Source organism: Dipodomys merriami, unplaced genomic scaffold (assembly GCF_024711535.1).
Source record: "Dipodomys merriami isolate MVZ:Mamm:240054 unplaced genomic scaffold, mDipMer1.0.p SCAF_192, whole genome shotgun sequence".
NCBI lineage: Eukaryota > Metazoa > Chordata > Mammalia > Rodentia > Heteromyidae > Dipodomys > Dipodomys merriami.
In genome coordinates, this window is record NW_027203293.1 from 1,596,027 (window position 1) to 1,621,006 (window position 24,980).

Sequence of the window (24,980 nt, forward strand, 5' to 3'; positions counted from 1 at the left end):
GGCGGGGCTGTGGTGGGCGGGGCTTCAGACGCGCGCCGCCAGGACGCTCGGGCGCCGTGCACGCGCAGGCGCACATGTACGCGTGCGCAGGAGGTGGGCGGGGGGGAGTTCTCGGGGTACGCCCGAGCGTTGCCGTCCTCGCCGTTCCGCGTCCGCGTGGCTTCGCGTCCACGCCTTGTGGATGCCGGAGGTGCCCGTGTAGGCGCCGCCCAGGCCCCTGTGGCCAGACCCGGCGGGTCAGCGGGGCGGGGAGGGGGCCCGGGAAGGGGCGGCGGGCGGCGGGGACGGGGCGCGCCGCGGGGCCGGGGCGGGAAGCGGCCCCTTCCCCCGGGGCCGGCCTGCTGCGGTCCCGCATTCGCTGACCCAGCGCTGCCCATCAAGTTGGCCCTTCGCGGTTTGTGCCTGGGGGATTTTGTGTGTGTGTTTTGTTCGATTGTTTCGGGAAGCAAGTTGGTTGGTTCTCCTTTCCCCCTTCCCTTTGGTCGATGCTGCATTTCTTACTGACAGCACTTTTTTGCGGGGGGGGGGGGGGGGAAGGGGTAAGACTAGGATTTGAACTTAGGGCCTTGTGCTTGTTGGGCAGTTTCCCACTAAGCCAAGCCTCTGGCCTCCCACTCCCTCCATAGGGTCTTCCCAGATCCATACTTTCCCCTACCTTTGGTTCCCATACAGCTGGAACTACAGTGCCCACCACCAGGCCTGGCCAGGACCAACAGGGGTTTTTGTTCTTGTTTTTTAAGTTTTTTTTTTTTAATTGTAGAACTACTGTACAGAGGGGTTATAGTTACATGAGCAAGGTAATGAGTACATTTCTTATCAAGCATTGTTGCCTCCTTCTTTGTTTTTCCCCTACCATCCCTGCCCTCCCACCTCAACTACACTCTCTCCTCCTCCCCCACCCCCTGCCTAAACTGTAAAGTTCGTTTTTCAACATAGCATCTTGTACATCTCATTGTTGCAATGGGTCCACCTGTATCCCTATTTAAACCATTTTTTCCCCTTCCCCTCCCCAAATTATACCAACATCAAATACAGTGAAAACAGGGTGTCATACCGTGGGGAGGGACATAGAAAGCAACAAAAAATATCATGTGGTATCTTATAAATGCGTTAGAAACAATAGCAAGAAAGAAAAAAAGCACTTGTGACCCCAGTTTTCTTTTTGGCAGTACTGGGATTTGTATTCACGATGTGCACTCTTACCACTCTACTTCCTCAGCTGTACCATAGGCCTTTTGAAAATGCATGCTCTCAGTAAGACAAGGCATTAATTCTTGGAATTGTGTTAAAGGTACATTAAGCATCCTTTAACTCTCCTCCAAGAGGCACAATGTTTATTTAAAAACCATTGAGCAGCTGCGATTTGGTAGGAATGCCCATATATGGAAAGGGTTATCTGACCTTCAAAAAGGAAAAGGAAAAGTCCTGTAGATCTGGCTATGAGGTAAAGAAAGATCTTTCTGTCTTTATTGTTGTTACATATGTAAGTTTTGAAGAAGTTTCCTCTGAGAAAAATCTCAGGAGTCTGGGGCTATAGAAGAGCTCTTGTAAATGGACACCTGTTTCTACTTGACCAAGGACCAAAAACACCATCTCAGAATAGAACTACTCTTCGGTACCTCTGTCAACTGTTTTTTTTTTTTTAAATTGTGTTTTCACTAGACTTTCATTTAGAAGTATGAGTGATATCCTCTATCCTGAACTTGTTCTATGTTAAATGTTGACCTCCAGAGAAAGATTTTTTTAGTTACACAGTAGATGCAAAACATTTGTTCCTGTTATAGACAACGGGGGAGAGTTCCGATTCTTTCATGCAAGAGAAGTGACAGTAAAAAACAAAAAATTTCAAAATGATGTTGGGGAAGTTGTGATAGTGTATTTGCATACCATTTCCTTTGCTATCTGCTCCTAGACTCATTTCCTAATGTCCTTACTTCATCTGATCCCACTCTGATGATTCTTCATCATCACATCTGAACTACAAGGTTTCAATAGTGAATCAGAATCAGGCCTAGGCATGTTTTACTTGGGTTCTTGTTTTAATTTTGATAGATGATTCAAATGCATAATTAGGTTTGAAAAATAAGTGCCGCAACGCTTTTCAAACACATACTGTTCTTTGAGTGGGACACGCATTACATTCTTTACATTTGTTATAGATTCTAAATAGAATACCCTTTTTTTTGAAACAAAGCATTTTTTATTATAATTTTTTAATTGTGAAAATACCATACAGAAGTATTACAATTACATGGGCAAGATAGCGAATACATTTTTTTAAATTTTTATTTATTTTTTATTGTGAAAATACTGAACAGAGGGGTTACAATTACATGGGCAAAATAATGAGTACATTTCTTATCAAGCATTGTAGCCTCCTCCTTTGTTTCCCCTTCCCATCCCTTCCCAGCCTCCCCCTACCTCCCCTAGAATACCCTTTTTAAATGACTGTTTAGCTGCTGCTTTTCAAGACTATTCAAACTCAAGCAACCTTTGTTAAAGTCCCATCCCCTTACCAAGCAAAGTAGTTTCTTTTAGCATTTTGTTCATATACAAGGCTCTCTCATAGGTAGTCTGGCCCCATATCCAAGCAATAAATTTTAAAAGTTGATTAAATATTGAATTATATACTTTTTAACATGAATGTTAGAGTATGTAGGACATAAGTATGCAAGACAAAAAGAGAAAACAAGTTAAACCAGAGAATTATGGAAAAGTTTAACATAATGTTTTAAATTCTGTTTTAGCCTAAAACAATCAATGTTCACTTGGTATGTCCACTTGCCAATCTATTGAGAAAGTCTAGGGTCTATTCTTTGCATAGGATCTTCTGATGGGAGTGCTACATTATATATCTTGCCTACATCTTTCAGGTAAATCATCAGCTAAGATTTCCCTAGGCTTTATTTTCCTTTTGTTAAAATTCCTATTTTTATATTTATATACCTCTACTGAGTCCAAAATACTAAGTAGATTTTAAAAGATCACCTTTATTTCCATTCTGTTTCATTGGTTTGCATGATGCTTAGTTAAGTCATTAAAGTAAGATAGTGAGTGCACCTGGCCTGATACTCAGGTTTTGGAACAAATACAAGATTGTACAATTCAATAGGTAGAACAAAATTATCAGATGTACCTCTTCATTTAAATTATTTGGCTATGTATTTTTCTTCCTCATAAGGACTTAGAACACTTTGAGGAACTGGCTGTGAAAGGGGAACACTAGGAAATCCTGACATTCTTGTACTATATAAAACATCATATATATATATATGTATATATATATATATATATATATATATATATAATTTTTTTTCAGATAAACCTTGCACTTTTTCCCAGGCTGACTTCAAATCAAGATCCTCCTACTCTGTCTCCTGAATAGCTAAGATTACAGGTATGAACCATCATAACCAGCTTGTTTTTGTGATGGGCTCTTACTAGCTTCTTGCTAAGGCCGGCCTTGAACTTTCTCCCATCGCCACCTCCCAGTATGAGTATCTGTGTAAACATAGAGTGCACCATCATCACACTAGGCCTCCTTGGAAATCTTAAGAGAAAAGTAGACTTTTCAAAAACTCTGAACACACTAAGTTTACACTTACACTAAGATTACAGTAATGTCCTTATTGAAAAGGACATTGTAAAAGATTCAGATATCCTTGTTAAAAAGCTTTGTTAGGTTTTCTGAGGCTGCCTTAACAAATTACCACAAACTGGATGTTTAAAACAATCTAAACAGTTCTCTTACACTTACAGAGACTGGATTTGGAGTTGGAAGTGTTGGCATGACCATATTTTTTGAAGATTTCCATCTTCTGGTGGATCTGCCGTGAGTCTTACCCTAAGGCAAGGCTTGGGTTATTCCGCCTCCATCTTCTGTTTCTTATGTGTCTGAGTCTTGTTTCTCTTTACTTTTCTCATATGAAATTACCTGAAAATCAATGAAGACCAACCAAATGAGAATAAACATAGTCTATATATTCAGAGCTTGCAAGGGAATCTGCTACCACCACTTGGGTTTGGACAGAGTTAAAGGCAGGCAGAGATATGGCTATGGCTTGAGTAGAAGTGATGGCATAAGAAACTACTGAAGGGGCTGGGAAGGTGGCTCGGTGGTAGAATGCTTGCCTTGCATGCCTGAGGCCCTGGGTTCGATTCCTCAGCACCACATAAGCAAAAAGAAAAAAGCCAGAAGGGGTGCTGTGGCTCAAGTGGTAGAACGCTAGCCTTGAGCTGAAGAGCTGAGGGACAGCGCCCAGGCCCAGAGTTCAGGCCCCACGACCGGACCCCCCCCCAAAAAAATACTGAAGACTGGCTACCTGGAAATGAGGCATCCTATATAATTGGTTGCAGGTACGGATAAGGAATCCTATGTAATTGGATTTTTTGATTTTTTTCTGGTTGGTCCCAAGTTGGAAGTTCGGGAGAAATAGGGAAAATGTCCTAGTCACTAGTCAGGTGCTGGCCATTTCGAGCCACTTAATTTAATTTGGATTCTTAGATTGTTACTTGAAATTCTGGACTGGTTACTCTAAATAATGACTTGTTTTCCTGGGTTAGTTACTTCTGGTTATGGATTGAGAATTCTGTTTTTTTTTTTTTTTTTGTCCTTTGTGGGGCCTGAAATCTGGGTCTGTGTGCCATCCGTGAGCTCTTCAGCTCAAGGCTAGCATCTACCACTTGAGCCACAGCTCCACTTCTGGTTTTTTCTATTTATGTGGTGCTGAGGAATTGAACCCAGGACCTCATTCATGCAAGGCAAGCACTCTACCACTGAGCCACGTTTCCAGCCCTGAGAATTCTGTTTTTATAGTCTGGCCATTATTTGCATATTCACTATCACCTGCCATTGAATTGGGAGCCCATCTTAAATTCAGGGTGAGGGCTAGGAATGTGGCTTAGTGGTAGAGTGCTTGCCTAGCATGCATGAGGCCCTGGGTTCAATTCCTTGGTACCACATAAACAAGAAAATTGTAAAAAAAAAAAAATGTAGGATGATCTCATCTTGAAGTCCTGAACCTAATTACCTCTGCAAAGATACTTTTCCCAAAGAGAGTCATATTTATATAAAGGTCTTGGTGGTTATTACATGAACTGACATTTTGAGGGTTATCATTCAGCCCACTACAAAGCTCTTCTTAGTTTGGAAGTTGGTCTTACTTGTTTAGAGGTAAGCAAAAAGAGTTTTTCCCTTACCTTCCTGTATGGGACAAGTGGGTGGTTGTGACCTGATTTCAACATAAGCCTCTAATTTCCCTCCCAGAGATAAGACATTTTTGAAATACTTGTCTGGTCATCTGGTCGCCCAGAATTACCAAAACATATCTGTTACATTCAGAAAAATTCCACCTTTAGTACAAAGCTAAAAACAACATGTATAATAGATGAACGTTGATGATACTAATTTCATTCTGTTTTCAATGTGCTGAAATTTTAATCTTATTGCCTGGTCAGAGAAAGAAACAACCTTTAATTCCAGCTTATTCTAAGACACTTGTATGTAATCGATACATGATAACAATACCTATGTGTAATATATCACACACATAGAGATATAGATAGATTTTTAGAGGCAGCATCTCCTTGCACAGGTCAGATCTTTCTGCCTTAGTCTCCCATATTCTGGGATTATAGGTGTGTACTAACATGCCCAGCTCCCTAGAACAATTTTTTTAATGATTTATTTCATTCTTTTGGATGTCTCTAATAATTTTTTAACTTCTCTTAAAATCCTGGTTAAAAGAGTTTTCAGTATTGCCTTTAGTCTTTTTGCGTTGCTTCACGCAATTCTAATAATTTATCAGTAGGTGGCAGCAGATTATTTTTCCTCCTTTCTATAGCCATCCAATAAAACTGAAACATCCAATTTTACAGTATTTTTCATGAATAATCATACAAGAGTTCTTCAATTTGGGATGCTTCAATTTGGGGTTGAAATAGAGATCAAGAAGTACCAGTTACTTTAAATTACATAAATCTCATTTCTTCATTCTTTAGTTTTCTTCATCAAATAATTTAGAAATACAAAATGTATATAATGGGTAGGAAAATTCAGATTCCCTTTTCCAAAAGCTGTCATGCCTTAACTCAGATACCTCATGACTCATGTTAGAACAACTCTTAATCTTTCAGTAGAGAAAAATATCTACCCACCCATTCATCTCATCTGTTACTCTTAGATAAAGAATAGCCCAAAATATGTGTAGCACTCACCCTGGACAGAATAACCTTGAACAGAAGTTTTTGTTTGCTACCTTATACATCAGTGGTTGGCTAAGTATTCGTTGAATTTTTTCACAGGTTCTGCCATTATTTTAAGTTTTACCCTATCATAGAGTTGACAATGTCAGACAACAAAGAAAGGAAGAATGAAGGCATTCCTAAAGAAGGTAATGGAGCAATGTTAAGAAACAAATAATTAAAAGATAAGCAACAGCAAAAGAGTAGTATGAGACGATGATTGTGCTAATATTGGCAGTAAATTAGAGGAAAATAGCTATACAGGAAGAAATATATGCATTTAGTGCACTAGAAAATGCATACTAACCTGCAAATATAATTCTATAATGAAAAGTAATCAGTTATAATTGTTGTTCATGTGGTATGGTAGCCCTGAAATTATATGTGTAAGTTACCTGGATTAAAAAAATTAGGACAGTAAAAATATGTTATTTCAGAAAGAAGGAAATATAGTAAACAACTTTTAACTGCTTATTATTGTTTTTTATTTTGTTTACAGAGTCAAAAAAGGAAGATAGCTCTTCTTAGTTTAGTTCATTAGAAAAAAGCACTGTTTTTCATGATTCATGTAAAAATACACCTTTTGTAAAATGCTTGCATTACTTTTTATCATGTACTTTGTCTAGCTATGAGTAAACAAGACACATCTTCATTAACTGAGGCTGTAGAGCAAGTTGCAAAACAACAGCAATCACAAATATCTGAAATAGAAAAAAACAAAAAAGTTCTGTTCCATTTGCAGGTAATTTCTTTCATATTATCTTTCATATTATTCTTCACATGTCTCCTCAATGTTTCTTCAAATGTTATTAGTGATAGGGAAATTACTAAGAATATGTAATATTAGGATCAACTCTAAATTCATATTTATTTTCTCAATTTTTCTATTCCTCTTCAGTGACATCTATATGAGCACTTCAGGTTTATGGAATATGCTATGCTCCCATACATTAAAAAGACTGAACAGTATTATTGCTGTCATGGGATAAGAGTATAGAATAACATTGAATCTTTTAAATCCATTTGTTTGAGAAATTTTGTTTTTCCAAAATGACACATTTAAAGAAGCTGAGAAAGCTATAGCTTGTGGATCATTAGTAGTCAGTGAACAGTTCAATATATTCTCAATATATTCGTGGTTCCTTTATGAGGAACATAGGAATCATTTTTGGTCTATGCATGCAACATAATTAAATATAACTATGTTTTGTGATTATGACTAGAGAAATGAAAATGAAAACTGTATATTTACTTGTATTTAAAAAATATTGTTACATGTATCACAAAATGAAAATAGATTATGAAGTTGAACTGCCTTGTTTGAAAGGACAGGTTTGTGAGTTTTAATTTACAATTGAATTTGTGTCTCTCTATCCTCATTTGTAAAGTGGAAATAATAATAAGACTGATTGCTGAGCACTGGTGGCTTATGTCTATAATCCTAGCTACTCAAGAGGCTGAGATCTGAGGATCACAGTTCAAAGCCAGCCTGGTCAGGAAAGTCCATGAGACTCGTATTTCCAGTTAACCACCTGAAAACTGAAAGTGGTGCTGTGACTCAAGTGGTAGAGTGCTTCCCTTGAGCTGAAGAGCTAAGAGACAGTGCCCAGGCCCAGACCGACTGAAAAAAACAAAAATAGGACTGACTTCCTCTAAGATTTTTATGAAGGTTTAATGAATTGGCTCCAGATTTTTACATTAGTTTGACATATGATGGTAATATTAATGTGGTAATATGAATTTCTTATAAATATTTGCATTATGTTAGAATAAAATACAAGAATAATGTCTTATATTTCTGTGAAGAAATGTTCTATAAAATTTCTCAATCTTCAGAGTGTTTCACAGATATTATTTCATTTACATTGGGAGCCTATTCTTGATAAGTATTTCGTTAAACATTGTCTTTAGCCTTGCATTATATATTGCTTACTGGGGAGGGAGACAAAGAGTAGGCAAATAATTACATGTGTGATAGTAGTGTCAACAGTAGTATCATGAATGAACTCAGCACAGATTTATTACTGAAGGAGTGAGCACAAAAGGAATAGTCTTTCAAAGTTAGATTTTAAAGAACCTCTGGAGTTTACCAGAAAGATTAGGCCTCTGGGACAGGTGTATACATCAGGGATGAGGAGGATGATATTCCAGAGTAAATTTGCCACGTCCTGAATAGCACTAGTGCATTCACAGCATTGTAAGTCATTTGATGATGTGTAAGCACAGAGTATATTTTGAGAAATGGTGTAGGATATACACCATGATAAGAAACTCTTCTTTGTTTTAGAAGTGATGGGAAGGCTTTAATGGATTTTAAGCAATGAACTATTAAAATTTGTTGGAGAAAGAGAATTAAGATACATAAAGGCACTTGTTATAAGCTAATATCCACTCATGATAAAAAAAAAACCCTCCCAGAATATTAGGAATAGAATGGAACTTAATTCCCCCAAAAGAGAATCTATATAAATCCTGTAACCAACTCTGTACCTTATGTTTAAAGATTAAATGTTTCTCTCCTAAGATCATGAACAAAAGCAAGATGCCTGCTCTCATTTATATTCATATGGTAGTTCAACTGTTATTTCAAGCAGTATAATCATGTAAGGGAAAGAAGTAAAATGAATACAGACGAGAAAGGAATAACTAAATTTGTTTTTATTAATTGATTGCATGACTATCTTTAAGAAATCCCAACAAATCCTTTTTTAAGTTATTAGGGACTAGTAGAATGAGTTTAAATAAATTATAGGCTAAATAACAATGTAAAATCTATTTAAAATTTTAAAGAAATTTAAAATTTTAAAGTGGTGTCATTTATATTAGTACCATAACTTTGTAGTACTTTGGAGAAGTTTTGACAAAAGATTTACAAGACCTCTAAGTTGAAAAGTACAAAACATTGATCAGAAAAATTAAAGAAGAGCTAAACAACAGGAGAGCTATACCATTTTTATGAGTCAGAAAATTTGGTATTGTTTAAATGTTAGTTCTCTTGTCTTTATATGTAGATTAAAAGCAATTGCAACAAAATCCCAGGAGACTTTTTGTTATAATTGTCGTTCTGATTGTAAAAGCCATAGGAAAACAAAAAGATTTAGAATAGAATAGGTAAGCATTAAAAATTAAGAAATAGGATAACTCTAGAACTTTTATGAGATTATAAAATAATTGTATTACACTATTGCATGTATACTTCTATGCATTTTTTTCTATATCTGATAACTATGTTAAGTAATTTTCCTATATGCGTTATACTTAAAACAATGACTTTACTCTCAGGCTGAATAATTCACTAGTAATAATAATATTGAAATATATTGCAGAATGAACTTCATGAACTTGAAAAACAAATAGCAGCTGTCTCTCAGGAAACAAAAGAAACAGAGAGGCAAATTTATCAGCAAGATGATACAATGGAGAATTCCAAACTTAAGTGTGAATGTCTTGAAACTGAAATCAAGTCAATACATAAAGAAAATATAAAGCTTAAGTTTGATATAGAAACAGCTAAAGAAGATTATGAGAAACACGTGATAAAATATAATGAATATTATGCAAAAATTAATGGACATAAAGATAGCTTGGGGGAGATAGAAAGCAAATGGTCATTTGTGACTGACCTTAATGAAAAACGAGGTCTTGTTAAACAGCTAAAGAAAAAGAAAGATGAATTAATGCAAGATCTCCAAAATCCAGGAGGGAGCCAAATAACACAAGTACAGGTTTGCATTATTAATTACCAAACTTTCTCTGTTACTTTTCTTTATAAGTACATAAATACTTCTAAGTATAATAAGCAATAAATTTATAATGAAGTCAATAACATTTCCGTTGCTGTTCTACTACATTCAGGAATTATTTTCACAAGTTTTAAAAAATGAGTTAACTACAGAAGTTATGTAATAAGTAGGTAAAATGTGCAAATGAATATTTATAGATCCTTTGTTGATTTTATAACATATGATCAAACAAAATCATAGTGAACAATCCATTTGTTGAAGAAAGCGTAATTCCCCCCAAGTGATGTCTCTAGCTTCTATGATAATGGACCCAAACCAATTAAAATTCATGTAGTATACTCAATGTTACTATACTAACAATCTGAATTAATAACTATACCTTAAAATCTTTATATTTTTCTCTCTATTCTTTGAAGACCATAAATATACTTAAAATATCTCCATTTGTTGCTCAACAGTTAAAAAAATCCTTAGCCCTCTTGTGTGGCAGTTACTACCATAACTACACTTTGGGTCTTATTTTCATTTGGTTTCAGTTTTATATTTTCTAAGCTAAGGATGAGTTTTTGCTAATCTTACCAAGAATAAACGTTGATTTGGCTAGTTTTCTTGAATTAGCAACATTAAAAGTTTTGAATTTATATTACCGTTCCTTTTATGACTGGAATTTTTAAAATTTTATAAACATACAGGAAGATATTTCAAAGCTAAAGAATGAAATTATAGCTGTAAAAGAAACTATCATTGAAAAAACATGTTTTCTTCTTGAAGAAAAAAAGACACATGAAAAATTAAGAAAAGACATAGAGGTAAGTCTTCATTATCCGAGTTGCACTGTTTTATAAGACTATTTCTTAGGCTTATGCTAAATTCATGGTCCCATAGTTTATAACCAGTTCTCAAAACAACTAGAGAACATGAAACAACTATAGAATTCAGTAAATGCAAAGTATTAATAGAGATAACCCTGCCATTTAAAGATGTTCACATATGCCAATGTTATTCAAGCATAGCAAGTACTTACTCATGTTTAAATCTGGTGTATTCCAGGCATAAAATCTGCCTGGATTAGTAGCACTTAGGTCACTGGGGCAGAGAATCAAAAAGTGGGCTAATATAGGCTATACAGTGAAATCCTATCTCAAAAACAAAACAATGTAAAACTACTTAATGGCTAGGAAACAGAGGCTTGATAGTGAAAACAATTCCTGGACATTGGAAACTTCTCAAAGTAGAATACAAGGCATGAGAAAATATTATCTTAAGTATTATTATACCACGATTTCATAGTACAATTATAAAGTGTTAAATAAAAGCAAACTGATAAGCAAAACCAAAAGTAAGACTAAAAATGTTAAAGTATTGTGGTATCATTCTAGACTTCAATGCCATTATTGTTTAACTGAATAGAGAACAAATATGGAAAAGAAAATGATATTAGTTGCAAATAAAATTAAGTTTTTCTTTCAGTTACCAATCTGAAAATAAAAATGTGCAGGTTAACTTTTTTGTGACTAATTTGATACAATAGAAAAGCCTATGAGGATTTGAAAATTAAAACTTTTGTATTTGTGTATTTTCTGTAAGAAACCCCATGATCTTTTATCTTACAGTGTACTAGGAATTTAAGACAAGTTATGTCTTTTATCTGTTTTGTACATCAAAATTTCTTAAAATATTGTGAACAGTAAGATAGTATATAATTAATATAAAATACAAATTATTTATGATAAATCCAGCAATAATTTGTGTAAACATAAATGCACAAATAGTATAAACAAAGTAGTTTAAACTATATAAAAATAAAATAGTGAGAATAAAATTGGATTTCTACCTCATAAGGTTATGTGGTCCTTTGGTCATGTGGTCTTCACCATGCATGATGGGGCCAACTGTTTGGTAAAATTAACTTCTCTTCCTCCCTGAAAAAAAATAATATAGGAAAAAAACTTAACAAAAATTTTAGAGAAAACTTTCTTTTAAAAGAGAAGCCCAGGACTGGGAAGGTGGCTCAGTGGTAGAGCGCTTGCCTTGCATGCCTGAGGCCCTGGGTTCGATTCCTCAGCACCACATAGGCAAAAAGAAAAAAGCCGGAAGTGGTGCAGTGGCTCAAGTGGTAGAGCGCTAGCCTTGAGCTGAAGAGCTGAGGGACAGTACCCAGGCCCAGAGTTCAGGCCCCACGACCGGACCTAAAATAAAATAAAATAAAATAAAAGAGAAGCCCAGATGTTGATGTGATGGCACAGATCAAGATGTCTTGTATACATTGGCTGCTTTGATAAATGACAAAAAGTCAAATACATAAACTAAAATGAAGATAGGAGAAGGAATAGAAGGGATGTGTGAGTGTTGAAAAGGGTGATGGAGATGTACTTGTATGCATCATCTGCTTTGGTGAATGACAACGCCTTTGTATAACTACTTAAAGATAATAAAAATATTCAAAAAATTCAAAAAAAATAAAAAGTAAAAGAGAAGCCCACACAATTTCTGTGATTAAATTTTTATTTTTGAGTATGTCATAAGTTTTCAGATTATGAAAGGACAGAACAATAGAGAAGACAAATTCAGCTTTGGAGAAGTATTGATAACATATATAAATGATAAGAAATAGGCCAGAAAATGTCAAACATTGGCAAATCAAATGAAAAGACATTCTTTGAAACGAGTATACAAAATACAATGGAAAATATGAATAGCCTTTTAATGACAAAAAATTGACTTAAAATTACAGTGATGGTTCACTGTGGTTTTAGCTATTCAATTTTCATTATTATAGTTGGTAAGATATATAGTAGAAAGCCTGAATTTTAAGGTGCTATTTGTATGTATAAATTGACAAAAGCATTTTAGAAGGAAATTTATTACCTAGTAATTTTCTTATCTTACCATGTTTTATGAAAATATAATTGTCATAAGGGAAATATACAGCTTATAAATATTTGTATTGTTTAATTTTGATATATAAATACACATGTATAGTGTATATATGTATGTATATATTTACATAACAAATGTGTATGAAAGGGACATAGATATTACTACTACTTCAAGATACAGAATTTACCCATAATGACCAGAAAATTCTCAACAGTAATTTCATCAACTGTTCTTTTTTTTCAAAACAGTTTTATTGAGAAATAGCTTACATACCATACACTTCACTGTTTAGAGCATATAACTCAGTGGCTTTTATTATATTCACAGAAATGTGAAACTTTTGTGAAAGTTAATTTTAGAATTTTTCTTTAGAATTTTTCTTCACCTAAAGAAGAAATCCCAAAGCTGGGCGTTGGTGGCTCATGCCTGTAATCCTAGCTATTCAGGAGGCTGAGATCTGAGGATCGCGGTTCAAAGCCAGCCTGGTCAGGAAAGTCCGTGAAACTCTATCTTCAATAAACCGGAAGTAGCGCTGTGGCTCAAGCGGTAGAGCGTTTGCCTTGAGCTGAAGAGTGCAAGGACAGCGCCCAAGCCCCACAGTTCAAGCCCCATGACCGACAAAAAACAATCTTTTAGATAACATACTGCCCTATCCTGATACTCTAAGATTCCTTCTTTTATCATTTCTTTTCTCTTTAGTAAATTTCTAAATTCTTTCTGCAGAAGTCTTCTGAGAATATCTTGACTTTCTCTTTGTTCCTGAAGAATGTTTCTTGCTGTGAATAGTTTTCTAACTTGACAGTTCTTTCTACAGTTGAAAAATATCATTCTACTTCCTTCTGGCCTCCATGATTTCTGATGAGAAATCATTTGTTATTTATACTTGTTTTTCCCCCCTTGATACTAATGCTTTTTTCTTGCTGCCTTCAGGATTTTAGTTTTCCAAGATTTTACTATGGCATGTTTGAGCATAAATTTGTTTAGGTTTATCCTATTTGAGATTCTTTGGCCTTTTTTCCCCCAAAGGTTTATGTCTTTTGTAAATTTGAGAGTTGCTATTATTTATTTGAATACTTTTCACTTTTTCTTTCTACTCTCTGTGTATGACTCTAATATGACTGTTAATATGACTGTAGTACTATGAGTCCCTGAAGCTCTGTTCATTAAATGAGCATGGTGTTGCCCAAAGTGAGTGCTCTTCTAGTAACCTTCTAGTGAGTACTCTTCCCCCACCCCCACCTTCTCCCTAGCTACTGCTAAAATCCATTGACTTACTCATTTTAGTTATTCTTTCAGTTCAAGTTTCATTTTAGTTTTCCTTTATTTAGTTTTCCTTTATCCCTCCTGCTTTGTCCCTTCCCCAAAAGATTTCTATTTTATCCAGGCATGTTTGCACCTGCTTGTTGCAGCATATTATGATAACTAAAGTGCTAATCAGAAAATTACAATTTCTTTGGTATACTGATATGAATGGCATTTTTCATTCAGTTTGAGATTTTCTTGGTTTGTAGTATGATAACTGATTTTCTATTGAAATCAGACATGATATTTTAAGATTCTGGATATTCATTACTTCTGGGGGTAGCTAAAGTCCAGATTGTCTCCATTGACACCCATAGAAAGGGGAAGGACTTCTTGTTGCTAATAATGGTCAGGACTTGGAGTTTGGTTGTCCTCTAGACCTCTACTGATACCACCCTGGTTCAGAGGGAGAGAAGGTATGCCTTACTGTTTGGTAAACAACACAACCTCTACTGACACTATGGACATGGCCTTGTTACCAGGGAATAGTAAAAATACTGAGTAGTTCTTCTCTGACATTACCTCAGCAAGGAGGGGAATTATTACCACTTGATAAATGTAGAAGTCCAGGACCATCAAGTGGTCTTCACCAATATCAGGTGATATAATTTGTTATTGTTCAAAGGAGATTAAAAGTCCTGACCCTCCCCCAATTTACATTCCCAAAAGGTAACATTGTTTATATTTCCAATAGGTTCTACCTGTTTCTTAAACTTCATATATATGGAAATATGCATGATATATATTTTACCAAAAACCTCCTGAACCCAAGTTAGCTCTCTGAGACTACTCTTAGCAGGTAGACTGAGGTAGTTTAATATAGCTAGAAATGAAGGAGTAGACTTTTTTCAATGAGCCTTTACCAGCGTAGGTGGTGGAAAGTCCACACTTTGGTTCTGTGGGGTTTGACTTGAGCAGAGAAATAATTGCCTTAAACAATTGCTTTACAACAACTCAATAAATGGGTGAAAGACTAAAGAGAGACATCAGAAGAAGTAAATATGTCCAATAGGCATATGAAGAAATGTTCACTATCTCTAGCCATAGAAGAATGCAAATCAAAACAACATTGAGATTCTACTTTACCTCAGTTAGAATGGCTATTATCAAGAAAACTAACAATAACAAATGCTGGCAGGGATGTGGCAAGGGGAAGTCTACTACACTGTTGGTAGGAATGTAAATTTGTTCAACCACTCTAGAAAGCAGTATGGAGATTTCTCAAAAGACTAAACATAGAGCTTCCCTATGACCTAGCAATTCTACTCCTGGGCATTTATCCAATAGAACACAAACAAGGCCACACTACCATACAACCATGTTTATTGCAGCATTGTTTATCATAGCCAAGATATGGAATGAATCTAGATGCCCCTCAGTTGATGAGTGGACCAAGAAAATGTAGTATATATACACAATGGAATTCTACTCATCCATCAGAAGGAATAGTATTGTATCATTCATAAGAAAATGGAAAGACTTGGAAAAAATTATATTAAGTGAATTAAGCCAGACCCAGGGAAACTATGTTACATAGTTCCCTTCATTTGTGGTAACTAGAATGTGCCTATAAATCTACCAGTAAAAACATACTGGATGGTAAAAGAAAAAAAATACACTGGGACTTGCTAAATTATAATGACCTCTAGGCATTCACACAGTGAGACCAAAGGAGGATATTCTTAGGAGAGGATCACATATCTCAATAGCTATGTGCATCTGCCCATATAAAATAATATTTATCAAAATGAACTCCAGGAAATAGAAACAAGTATTTTATTTCTTCTTTGTAGCTGCTTTTGTTTTTGTTTTCTTTTGTCTTGTTAGTTCATTTTTCTGTCTTTGGGAGAGTAAGGAGAGTCACAGAAATGGTGGGACAAAGGGTGAACAAATGCAGTAGTGATAATCACTAGATACCTTGTTGAAAATGAACTATGCAACTCAAAGGTGGAGACAGGAGGAGAAAACTGGAAGAAAGTGAAGCAAGGGGTTACATTGTTCAAAGAGAAATGTACTTTTTGTCTGACGTATGAAAGCATAACCCCTCTGTGCACCTTTACAATAACGATAAATACATTTTTTAAAAGCTGCATTGTATTCACAAATTGACATTTTGAATTGAAGCCCCTTTGTACAGCTATTTGAAGATAATTTAAAAGGAAAAAGGAAGCCGGAAGTGGCGCTGTGGCTCAAGTGGTAGGGCTAGCCTTGAGCTGAAGAGCTGAGGGACTGAGCCCAGGCCCAGAGTTCAGGCCCCACAACTGACAAAAATAAATAAATAAATAAATTTTAAAAAATAAAAGGAAAAGGAAAGCATCATAGGACAAGAATCTTCACATTTAAGTTGTCCTACTAGTTGAAAATAAACATATACATACATTTAAAAATTACTTGTTTCTAGGCTATCATTTTCCGTCATTCTTCTGACTAGTAAGTAGATTTTTCATGTGTCTTTTTTTCTGCATTTGTTGGCATTTTGAGGTTGCTGCCTTCTCTAGAATCTTCTTTAAGATTTGTGGAAGAAAAAAATGCATCTGATTCTTTGAATCCTGAACTGCCAGGCCAATTTGCTTTCTTCTCTCCAACTTTTCAAAGTGTTTGTGTTTGTTTTATATTTGAAGTCTAGAGATTTTTACTTATGCTTAACAGGATGAATAGGTATATAAAGTACATCTCCATTTTGCCAGCAACAGTACAATAAACTGATATTTTAAAAGGTAAAACATGCTGTAAGTGGCCACTAATAGTAAATTTTGAAGTAAAATCCAATTTTTAGAAATGATTTTATCATAAAATATTTTGCTCTGAAATTTAATGACTTTTGAAGTTTTCATAATAGGTAAAAAGTCTTTTGGTAAGAATCGTTTGTGCTTTCTTTTTTAATTTAAATTTTATTGTAAAGGTGATGTACAGAGGGGTTACAGTTATGTAAGTAAGGTAATGAGTACCTTTCTTTCATTTGTGCTTTCTAATATTAGCTCTGTTACTTCCAGTATATTTTAAAGCAGTCCTCAATTTCATTAGAATATTAATAAAAAAGAAAAGATTCTCCATAGTAGATTATTGAAATAAAGGACAAATATAGTCCTATCGTTATCCTGACATTTTTTCCCAATAATTGTACTTGCTGCATGATGTGCTGCATGATCACTGATAGGAGTAACCTCATTCTCATAATAACCAATTATTAAATGACGATGAATTCAAGCACTAGAAGACTTTTATTACTTATTCTTCCTTCTGAGGCTTTTTTTCTGTCCCTTCTGACTATTTGGCTAAGTACTGGGAGTAGTTCAAGGGTCATCTTTTGTCTTGTATCTTTTTGTGCATTTAATATTTAATTTTTATATTTTATATTCAGGAAAAAATTGAAAATAACGTGAATTTTATTTTTTGTCAAATACATATTTTTAGTACTTCTAGGACATTTCTAAATGAAAAAAAGTATTTCCAAATACTTATGTCCATATGTCTTTCCATTTCCATTGTCTGTCTTTATATATTTTAGAAGAAGGAAAATAAAGATGAGAGAGGAAAAGTAACAAGAAGTTATGAGTCACTAACAAAAAAAATTGGTGGAGCACAAATAGCAAGCATACAAATACAAATCTTCACATATAAAGCATTCACCAACAATCAGTGATTTTTAGTTCAAAGTTAAAAAAGTGTTATTTGCCAAATACAAGAGGAGACTGGAGGAGTAAAGATGTTTTCAGCAAATGATGAGTGTTGCAAGTAATATTTTGTGATAACAGACATTGTGTAAAGCATTGATGGCTTACTCTTGCCTAAATTTTATACAATCTGAGTTTAAAATTTAAAAGGGTAGGAAAAATAGTGTACTTTCAGAGATATTAGAGTCCAGAAGAAAGCAGGTTTAATCTTGGTTCAAAACAACGTGCAGCCACACACTTGACAAATGCATTCACATATTGATGCCAGCAGCAGAAATAATTAAATAGCTCAACCCAATCCTATGAGAAAAACCCACAGAAGCAAAGGTATAAAAGGTAAGCCAAAGGCAAGATAAGAATAATTTGGGTAGAATTATTTAATAGATAACACAGTAACAAATTATTCTGCTTTATAAAGTATAAAAGAATAAATGTTCAATATGATTATGCCTGGTATTTTATTTGCAAAACCTGCCTCATTATATTCATTTATTCAGTAACTCAACATATTTGTTGAATTCCTAAGGTCTGCCAATTATTCTTTTACGTTCTGATGATAAAGTGGTGATAAAATAAGTGAGTAAAATCCGTCTTCTTGTGAAATTTGCATTTTAGTTATAAATATAAACAAGACATACACATACAGTATGCTAGCCAACAATAGGGTTAAGAACCAAAAAATGTGAGAAAATGGAAATGTAAGGTATGTGGTGAAAAGAGAGAAGGGTGAAATATTAGATCTTGGAGCCAATAAATTTTCACTGAGTAGCTGTCTTTTGAGAAAATACATAAAGGAGCTAGTCATATGTGTATGTATGTACGTATGTACATATATGTATATGCACATATGTGTATACATATGTATGAAAAGGTGTGTCTGTATCTACGTACATACACACAGATGAGAAACTTTTTCAGGTGAAATGGAAATCAAGTACAAAGGATCTTAAAGTAGAAACATGTCTAGATTCAGAAAATAGAGGCACGGTATATTGAAAAGAAGTAATAAGAAGAAAAGTAAGCCAGGTATCTGTGGCTCACACCTGTAATCCTCACTATTCAGGAGGTTGAGATCTGAGGTTTGCAGTTCAAAGCTAACCCCAGCAGGAAAGTCCATGAACATCCATGGCCCGGTGGCTCAAGTGGTAAAGTGCTAGCTTTGAGCTGCAGTGCTCAGGGATAGTGCCCAGGCCCAGAGTTAAAGCCCCATGACCAACCAAAAAAGAAAAAAAAAAAAAAGAAAAGAAAAAAGTAGTAGAGATGAGATCAGAGTTGTTTTTTTTTTTTTTTATTGTGAAAGTACTGAACTGAGGGGTTACAATTACATGGGCAAGATAATGAGTACATTTCTTATCAAGCATTGTAGCCTCTTCCTTTGTTTCCCCTTCCCATCCCTTCCCATCCTCCCCCTGCTCCCCCACCCAATCCTCCTCCCCCCACCCCACACCAAAGTTGTAAAGTTCATTTTCAACATAACGACTTGTACATCTCATTGTTGCAATGGGTCCACCTGTATCCCTATTTAAACGATTTGAGATCAGAGTTTTAATACATAGAGCCATGTTCCCTTTTTTAGTGTGTTTTGTGGATTCCACAGCTAGTTTATATATTTTTATCCTTGTCTAGGTAATAATACTAAGAAGAGAACTGTATTTTCCTAGATCCCCCCAAAATCTTTTATTTTCTATAAAACTACTACATTCTTAGTCAATTAATGGTGTTCAAGTTTTATTAAAGTCAGAATGCTCTCAGCAGAGACTAATCAAATGAATGGGCTTTAAGAAATCTCTTAAGGTAGCTTTTGCCTCCATGAGGTTACCTCTAGGTCGAAACTGTCTTGTGAATTTAGAAAGTAATGTACTGTTCTGGAGTCAGATAACCATGGTAATTTTGCAACTAACTAATGTAAAAAACTGGAAGCCAGTTTCATAATCTAGAAAGAATAAACAAAACTTCAAGAAAATCAGATAACTTATCAGTCATGTGCTGCCTTTCCCTTAGGAAAACAATTGGGAGCCACATTATCACAAAGTTGGTGCATGAGTATGAAAGTCAAGTCAGTCTTCTTGAGTTTGAGTGGTTTTAACTTCTAACTCTGTATGCTCAAGGAGACACCTCCACAATAAACTTGTCAGATAGACAGTACTTGGTTGAGAACTCTCAACACATGTCTTCAGTTACATACCCATTTTTATACTACACCTTTCAGGAAGCATTCCTGATGATACATTCTTTCTTTACATACACTAACACTAGTTGTGATATCTAGCTGTCACCAGTAATCTGGAGTTCTAGTGATGGTATTTGGCACACAGCTACCTTCACCTGTCATATATATTAGTTTCATAACTACAGAAGTATAATTTTATAATAAACATGAATACAAGCATACTCTGTGACTATACTCCTATGAATATATTTTATTAATCATTGCATAGCCATATATAAGTGAACATATATATTTTAATTTTTTATTATTATAAAGGTGATGGACAAACAGGTTACAGTTATATTCAATAATGAGCACATTTCTTTTTGACAATGACACCCCCTCCCTCACTCCCAGGTTTTTAAAAATTTTTTATTGTGATTAAGTGATTACATAAATTTCACAAATTTCACAGTATTGTGAGATAGTGTTACTAAAAATCACAAACACATTCTAACCTTCATGAGGCAAATTATCATTATCATGCTCTGTAAAGTTTATTAATTCTATGAGCTTTGACAATACAACTATTTCTTTCACATCAGATTGTATGTACATTTCTTTCCTTTTGCTTAGGGTAAGCTCTTCCCTCTTTCCCTCTCATTCCCTCCCTTCCATCACTGCTCTTCAGTTGCTTAGTTCATTTTCATCAATGTCCAGTGCAGCTGATGGGCCCTTCTGTTGTATATTTTCCCATTTCCATCTGATTCTGTGTCGTCCTCCTAGCTTCCCTCAGATGTGCACACACACACACACATATATATATATATATATATTTACACATATATATGTATATATATCATATATGTGATCAACAACATGGGGTCATTTAGTAATGATACGAAAAGATGAGCGGAGGTCCTTTGTTTCTAGAGTCCCATTTACTTTGTTGTATCTCCTTAAAATTTTTTTAAATTTTTATTTATTTTTTATTGTGAAAATACTGTACAGAGGGATTACAATTAGATGGGCAAGATAATGAGTACATTTCTTATCAAGCATTGTAGCCTCCTCCTTTGTTTCCCCTTCCCATCCCTTCCCAGCTTCCCCCCGCCCCTCTCCTTACATTTTGTATTTAACATCCACATATCAGGGAGAACATGTGCTGTCTTGGCTTACCTCACTCAAGGTGATTTTTTCTAGTTCCATCCATTTCCCTGCGAATGCCATTATTCTGTCCTTTCTTTTTGTGTGTGTGTGTGTGTGTGTTTGTTTTTTTTTTTTTTTTTGGGGGGGGGTCCGGTCGTGGGGCCTGAGCTCTGGGCCTGGGCGCTGTCACTCAGCTCTTCAGCTCAAGGCTAGCGCTCTACCACTTGAGCCACAGCGCCACCTCTGGCTTTTTTCTTTTTGCTTATGTGGTGCTGAGGAATCGAACCCAGGGCCTCTGGCTTGCAAGGCAAGCGCTCTACTACTGAACCACCTTCCCAGCCCTATTCTGTCCTTTCTAATGGCTGCATAATATTCCATTGTACATAGGTACCACAATTTCTAGATCCATTCATTTGCAGTGGGGCATCTGGGTTGTTTCCATATTTTGGCTATTGTGAACAGTGCTGCAATGAACATGGGAGTTGCATGTATCCTCATATCCTGATTCCTGTTGCATCAGGGTAGATGCCTAAGAGTGGTATGGCTGGGTGACAGGGGAGTCTATATTTAGCTTTGTGAGGTACCTCCAGACTGCTTTCTGAAGTGGTTGTATTAGTGTACATTCACACCAGCAGCCTCACTCCCCATTTTTCCCTCCTGTCCCGCCCACAAGTTGTATAGCTCATTTTCAACAGTGTCTAGTATGTACAGCTGCTGCATTGTTTCACCCTCATGGTGTTTTTAAGTGCTCTGTTTCAGTTATTCTTGCTGCATGTGCAGAACTGGATTGCTACATGATTTCTTTTATGTTTTTAAAATATGTCCTATGAGCTGGGCACGACAGCTCATACCTGTAAGCCCAGGTTTTCAGGAGGCTGAATTCTGAGAATAATGGTTTGAAGCCAGGTCTATCAGAAAAGTCTGTGAGACTCTTTATTTCCAATTAACTACCAAAAAACCTGGAAAAGGAGCTGTGGCTCAAGTAGTAAAGCACTAGCTTTTAGCACAGAAAGTTTAAGCTCCAGGATTGTCACAACATGAAAGAAATACCTTATGAAGAAGTCCATAGTCTTTTTCACAGTGCCAAAGAATCCATGGCACTTGTCAAGGTTATGAGCCACTGAGCTGAGTGAGGGAAGACCTGAGAAAGAGAAGAAAGGAGTCTTGGAAAGATTCACTATACAAAGCTGATCTCTGTCCTGGTAGGAAGGAAACTGAAGGATAGAGAGAAGCAAAATTGGTTGGTGGTAATCTTCAGACTACAGAAACCATGAGTCTGTGCTCCTTTCTACCCTTCTGAGCCTGTAAATATGTTTGGCAATTTAGTTATTTTATACATTTGTTGAGTTGTTGTTTTATAACCCGATCTTTTTTGAATTGACTTAATCTACCTTATTAATCTACTCCTAAAGATATAACAAATCAGTAAATTTCCCAGCCCTACTACCTATGAATGTCCTAATGCATTTAAGATGATATCTTTTACTATGATAACATTCCATTTGTATCTTTAAGTGACCATGAAAAAAAGGGACAATAACAAGCATTTTTGAAGGTGTGAAGAAATGTGGTAATTCCCACTCTGGTGGGAATGTAGACTGGTACATTCATTTTGGAAAACATTTATTTTGAAAACAGCAGTTTTTCAAATGATTAACATGGAGTTAACATATGTCTTAGCCAATCCTTTCCTAAGTGCATGCCCAAGAAAAGGGAATAACATATGTCCACACAAGCACACATGAATGTTCATAGAATCATAATTTTAGAGTAGCTCAAAAGGGGAAACAACTTAAATGTCCTTTGATGGATGAACTAGATAAATAAAATGTGATTTATCCTACAATGGCTATTATTTGACAGTAAAAATACTGATACATGCTAGATGAAACTTGTACACAAAAGACAACATAGGCAAATGTATATAAAGAGAAAGTAGATTAACGGTTGCCAAGGAGAAATGTGGAAGTAGGGGAATAGTAATTGCCAATGGGTACCAGTTTCCTGTGAGTGATAATGAGACTATTCTAACACAGATTGTGGTGATTGTTATACAAATTTGAATATACTAAAAGTCATTGAGATGAAAGGGTAGGTTGTCTTAAGTGAATTACATGTTAATAAAGTTGAGTTAAAAACAAAGATGGGTATTCTTTATATAGTTCAAGCTAGCATCTGGAATTTTGATATTTTCACTTTCTGTGGCTAGAACCCAAAACTTGGCAATTTCTACTGTTCTTAATTGTTTGTTAGGTTATCATTGACTAGCTCAGCATAAACACTGATTTTCTTTATTGTAGAGAAATAGACTACATTAGCTCTTAGATCTTTAAGACCTATGTTTGGGTCTATGTTTCAATAAGGCCCCAAATACAAGAAATGGAACCATTTCTCTTCACTAGTAATAAAAGAAAAAAACTTTAAATTAAATTCAACACAGCGTAATTGAGCAGAGAATGATTTATGAATTAGGAAACTATTAGAATCAGCAGAGGTTCTGTAATAGGGACAGGCAACATTTCAGCAGAGTAAATGAAAGTGAAGTTCAGAAGCAGCCTGGTTGGTTACAGCTCAGCATTTTCTTATGTGAGCATGGTTGGATTTTCTGGCAGCCTGTGATTGAAGTTGGTTACTGTAATTAGCTAGCTGAGACTCAGGTTTGTTGTTTTTCTTTTTTCTCTTACAAAACCTATACTACTAAACTAGGTTCTTAGTTTACACACTAATTTAGATAGCAGCTTATTAAATAGGGATTCAAAATAAGGGGGCAGCTCTAGGACAAATTTACATTAAGACAGCATTAACAAATAGAAGTTATTCTTTTTCACAGAAGTTTTCATTTTTTTTTTTTCACAGCTTTGACAAATAGGATTTATTTCATCATGGATGCTTCATTTGTGTTTCAAAGTTCAAAACACCATCACTTGCTAGCTAGGCAGCTTTGGTCAAATCATTCTTTGATCTTCAGTCCCTTCACAAAAAAAAAAAAAGAGGATAATAATACATCATTAGAACTTAATTATATGTAGAAAACCTTTAGCACATCTAACATGTAACAAGTGTTGAGTATATACAATTACTGTTTATATTATTTGTAATAAATAATTTCTAGTAAGTACTTTCCTCTTCAGGTAGTCACAATATCCTTTATAGCTAGTTACTATTTACTTTCATGAGCCCTATTAATATGTACCATTCTTTTAATAGGTACAACATAAAAGATATGATGCAATTCTTAAGCGTTTGCATTGTCAGGTGAACAGGCTTCAATCAAATAGAAGACAATGGCAATGGAACATTGAGCAATTGGAAAAAACTGCAGCTGAATTAAGAAAATGCATTGGAATGAAAGAGTAACTGCCATAGTACAATGTGGACCAACCAAAATTATGAAACTTTGGTGGTTTTTTTCCCCCCTTTCTTTTTGGCAGTATTAGATTGAACTCCAGATGTTATGCTTGCGAGGCAAGAGCTCTACCACTTGAACCAACCCTCCATCCCCTTTGTATTTGTAAGAACTACTCCCCATGTCAGAGGCCTGTTTTAATAGATTTATGTTTTTCTTAATCAGTTATCTGTTGATTGAAGTGCTAATCTTACCCTAAACTAGATAGCAATAGGTAGACAGTGGCAGTGTGTCAGGAGAACAGTAGAGGCTTCTATATGAATATTTGAGGTGTGTGAGTTATATTCATAAATGTTGTATTTACCATGTAAAAATTTAGAAGGAAAGTGACAATTGAATTTTCAATGTTTTGAATTGCTGATATATTAAAAATGGTTGTCTTTCAAACTTTTATTAAATCTTGCTTTTTTTACAACTGCTTTCATAGTAGCCCA

At 35.3% G+C, this 24,980-nt stretch overlaps 1 protein-coding gene and 1 long non-coding RNA gene across 4 annotated transcripts; one reads left to right on the plus strand and one right to left on the minus strand.

Annotated features, from left to right (window-relative positions):
- Window positions 1-139: 139 nt before the first annotated feature.
- On the plus strand, window positions 140-24,900 carry LOC138831317 (coiled-coil domain-containing protein 122-like). Of its 3 annotated transcripts, none has more exons than XM_070028429.1 (7): window positions 140-190; window positions 3,320-3,397; window positions 6,304-6,392; window positions 6,870-6,985; window positions 9,570-9,968; window positions 10,679-10,795; window positions 24,348-24,900. In XM_070028429.1, the coding sequence occupies exons 3-7, from the start codon at window positions 6,347-6,349 to the stop codon at window positions 24,495-24,497; spliced, it is 828 nt and encodes a 275-aa protein (XP_069884530.1). In that variant the 5' UTR covers window positions 140-190; window positions 3,320-3,397; window positions 6,304-6,346; the 3' UTR covers window positions 24,498-24,900. The 3 variants fall into 3 exon arrangements, with proteins under 3 accessions (XP_069884530.1, XP_069884527.1, XP_069884528.1); XM_070028426.1 differs by having other exon boundaries at window positions 151-236; XM_070028427.1 differs by lacking the exon at window positions 140-190 and adding an exon at window positions 2,395-2,873.
- Window positions 3,335-11,902, minus strand: LOC138831318 (uncharacterized). The gene is made up of 3 exons (XR_011373237.1): window positions 11,821-11,902; window positions 9,867-9,896; window positions 3,335-3,934 (listed from the first exon to the last, which is right to left on the minus strand). It is a non-coding gene; the product is annotated as an uncharacterized lncRNA (long non-coding RNA).
- Window positions 24,901-24,980: the final 80 nt, after the last annotated feature.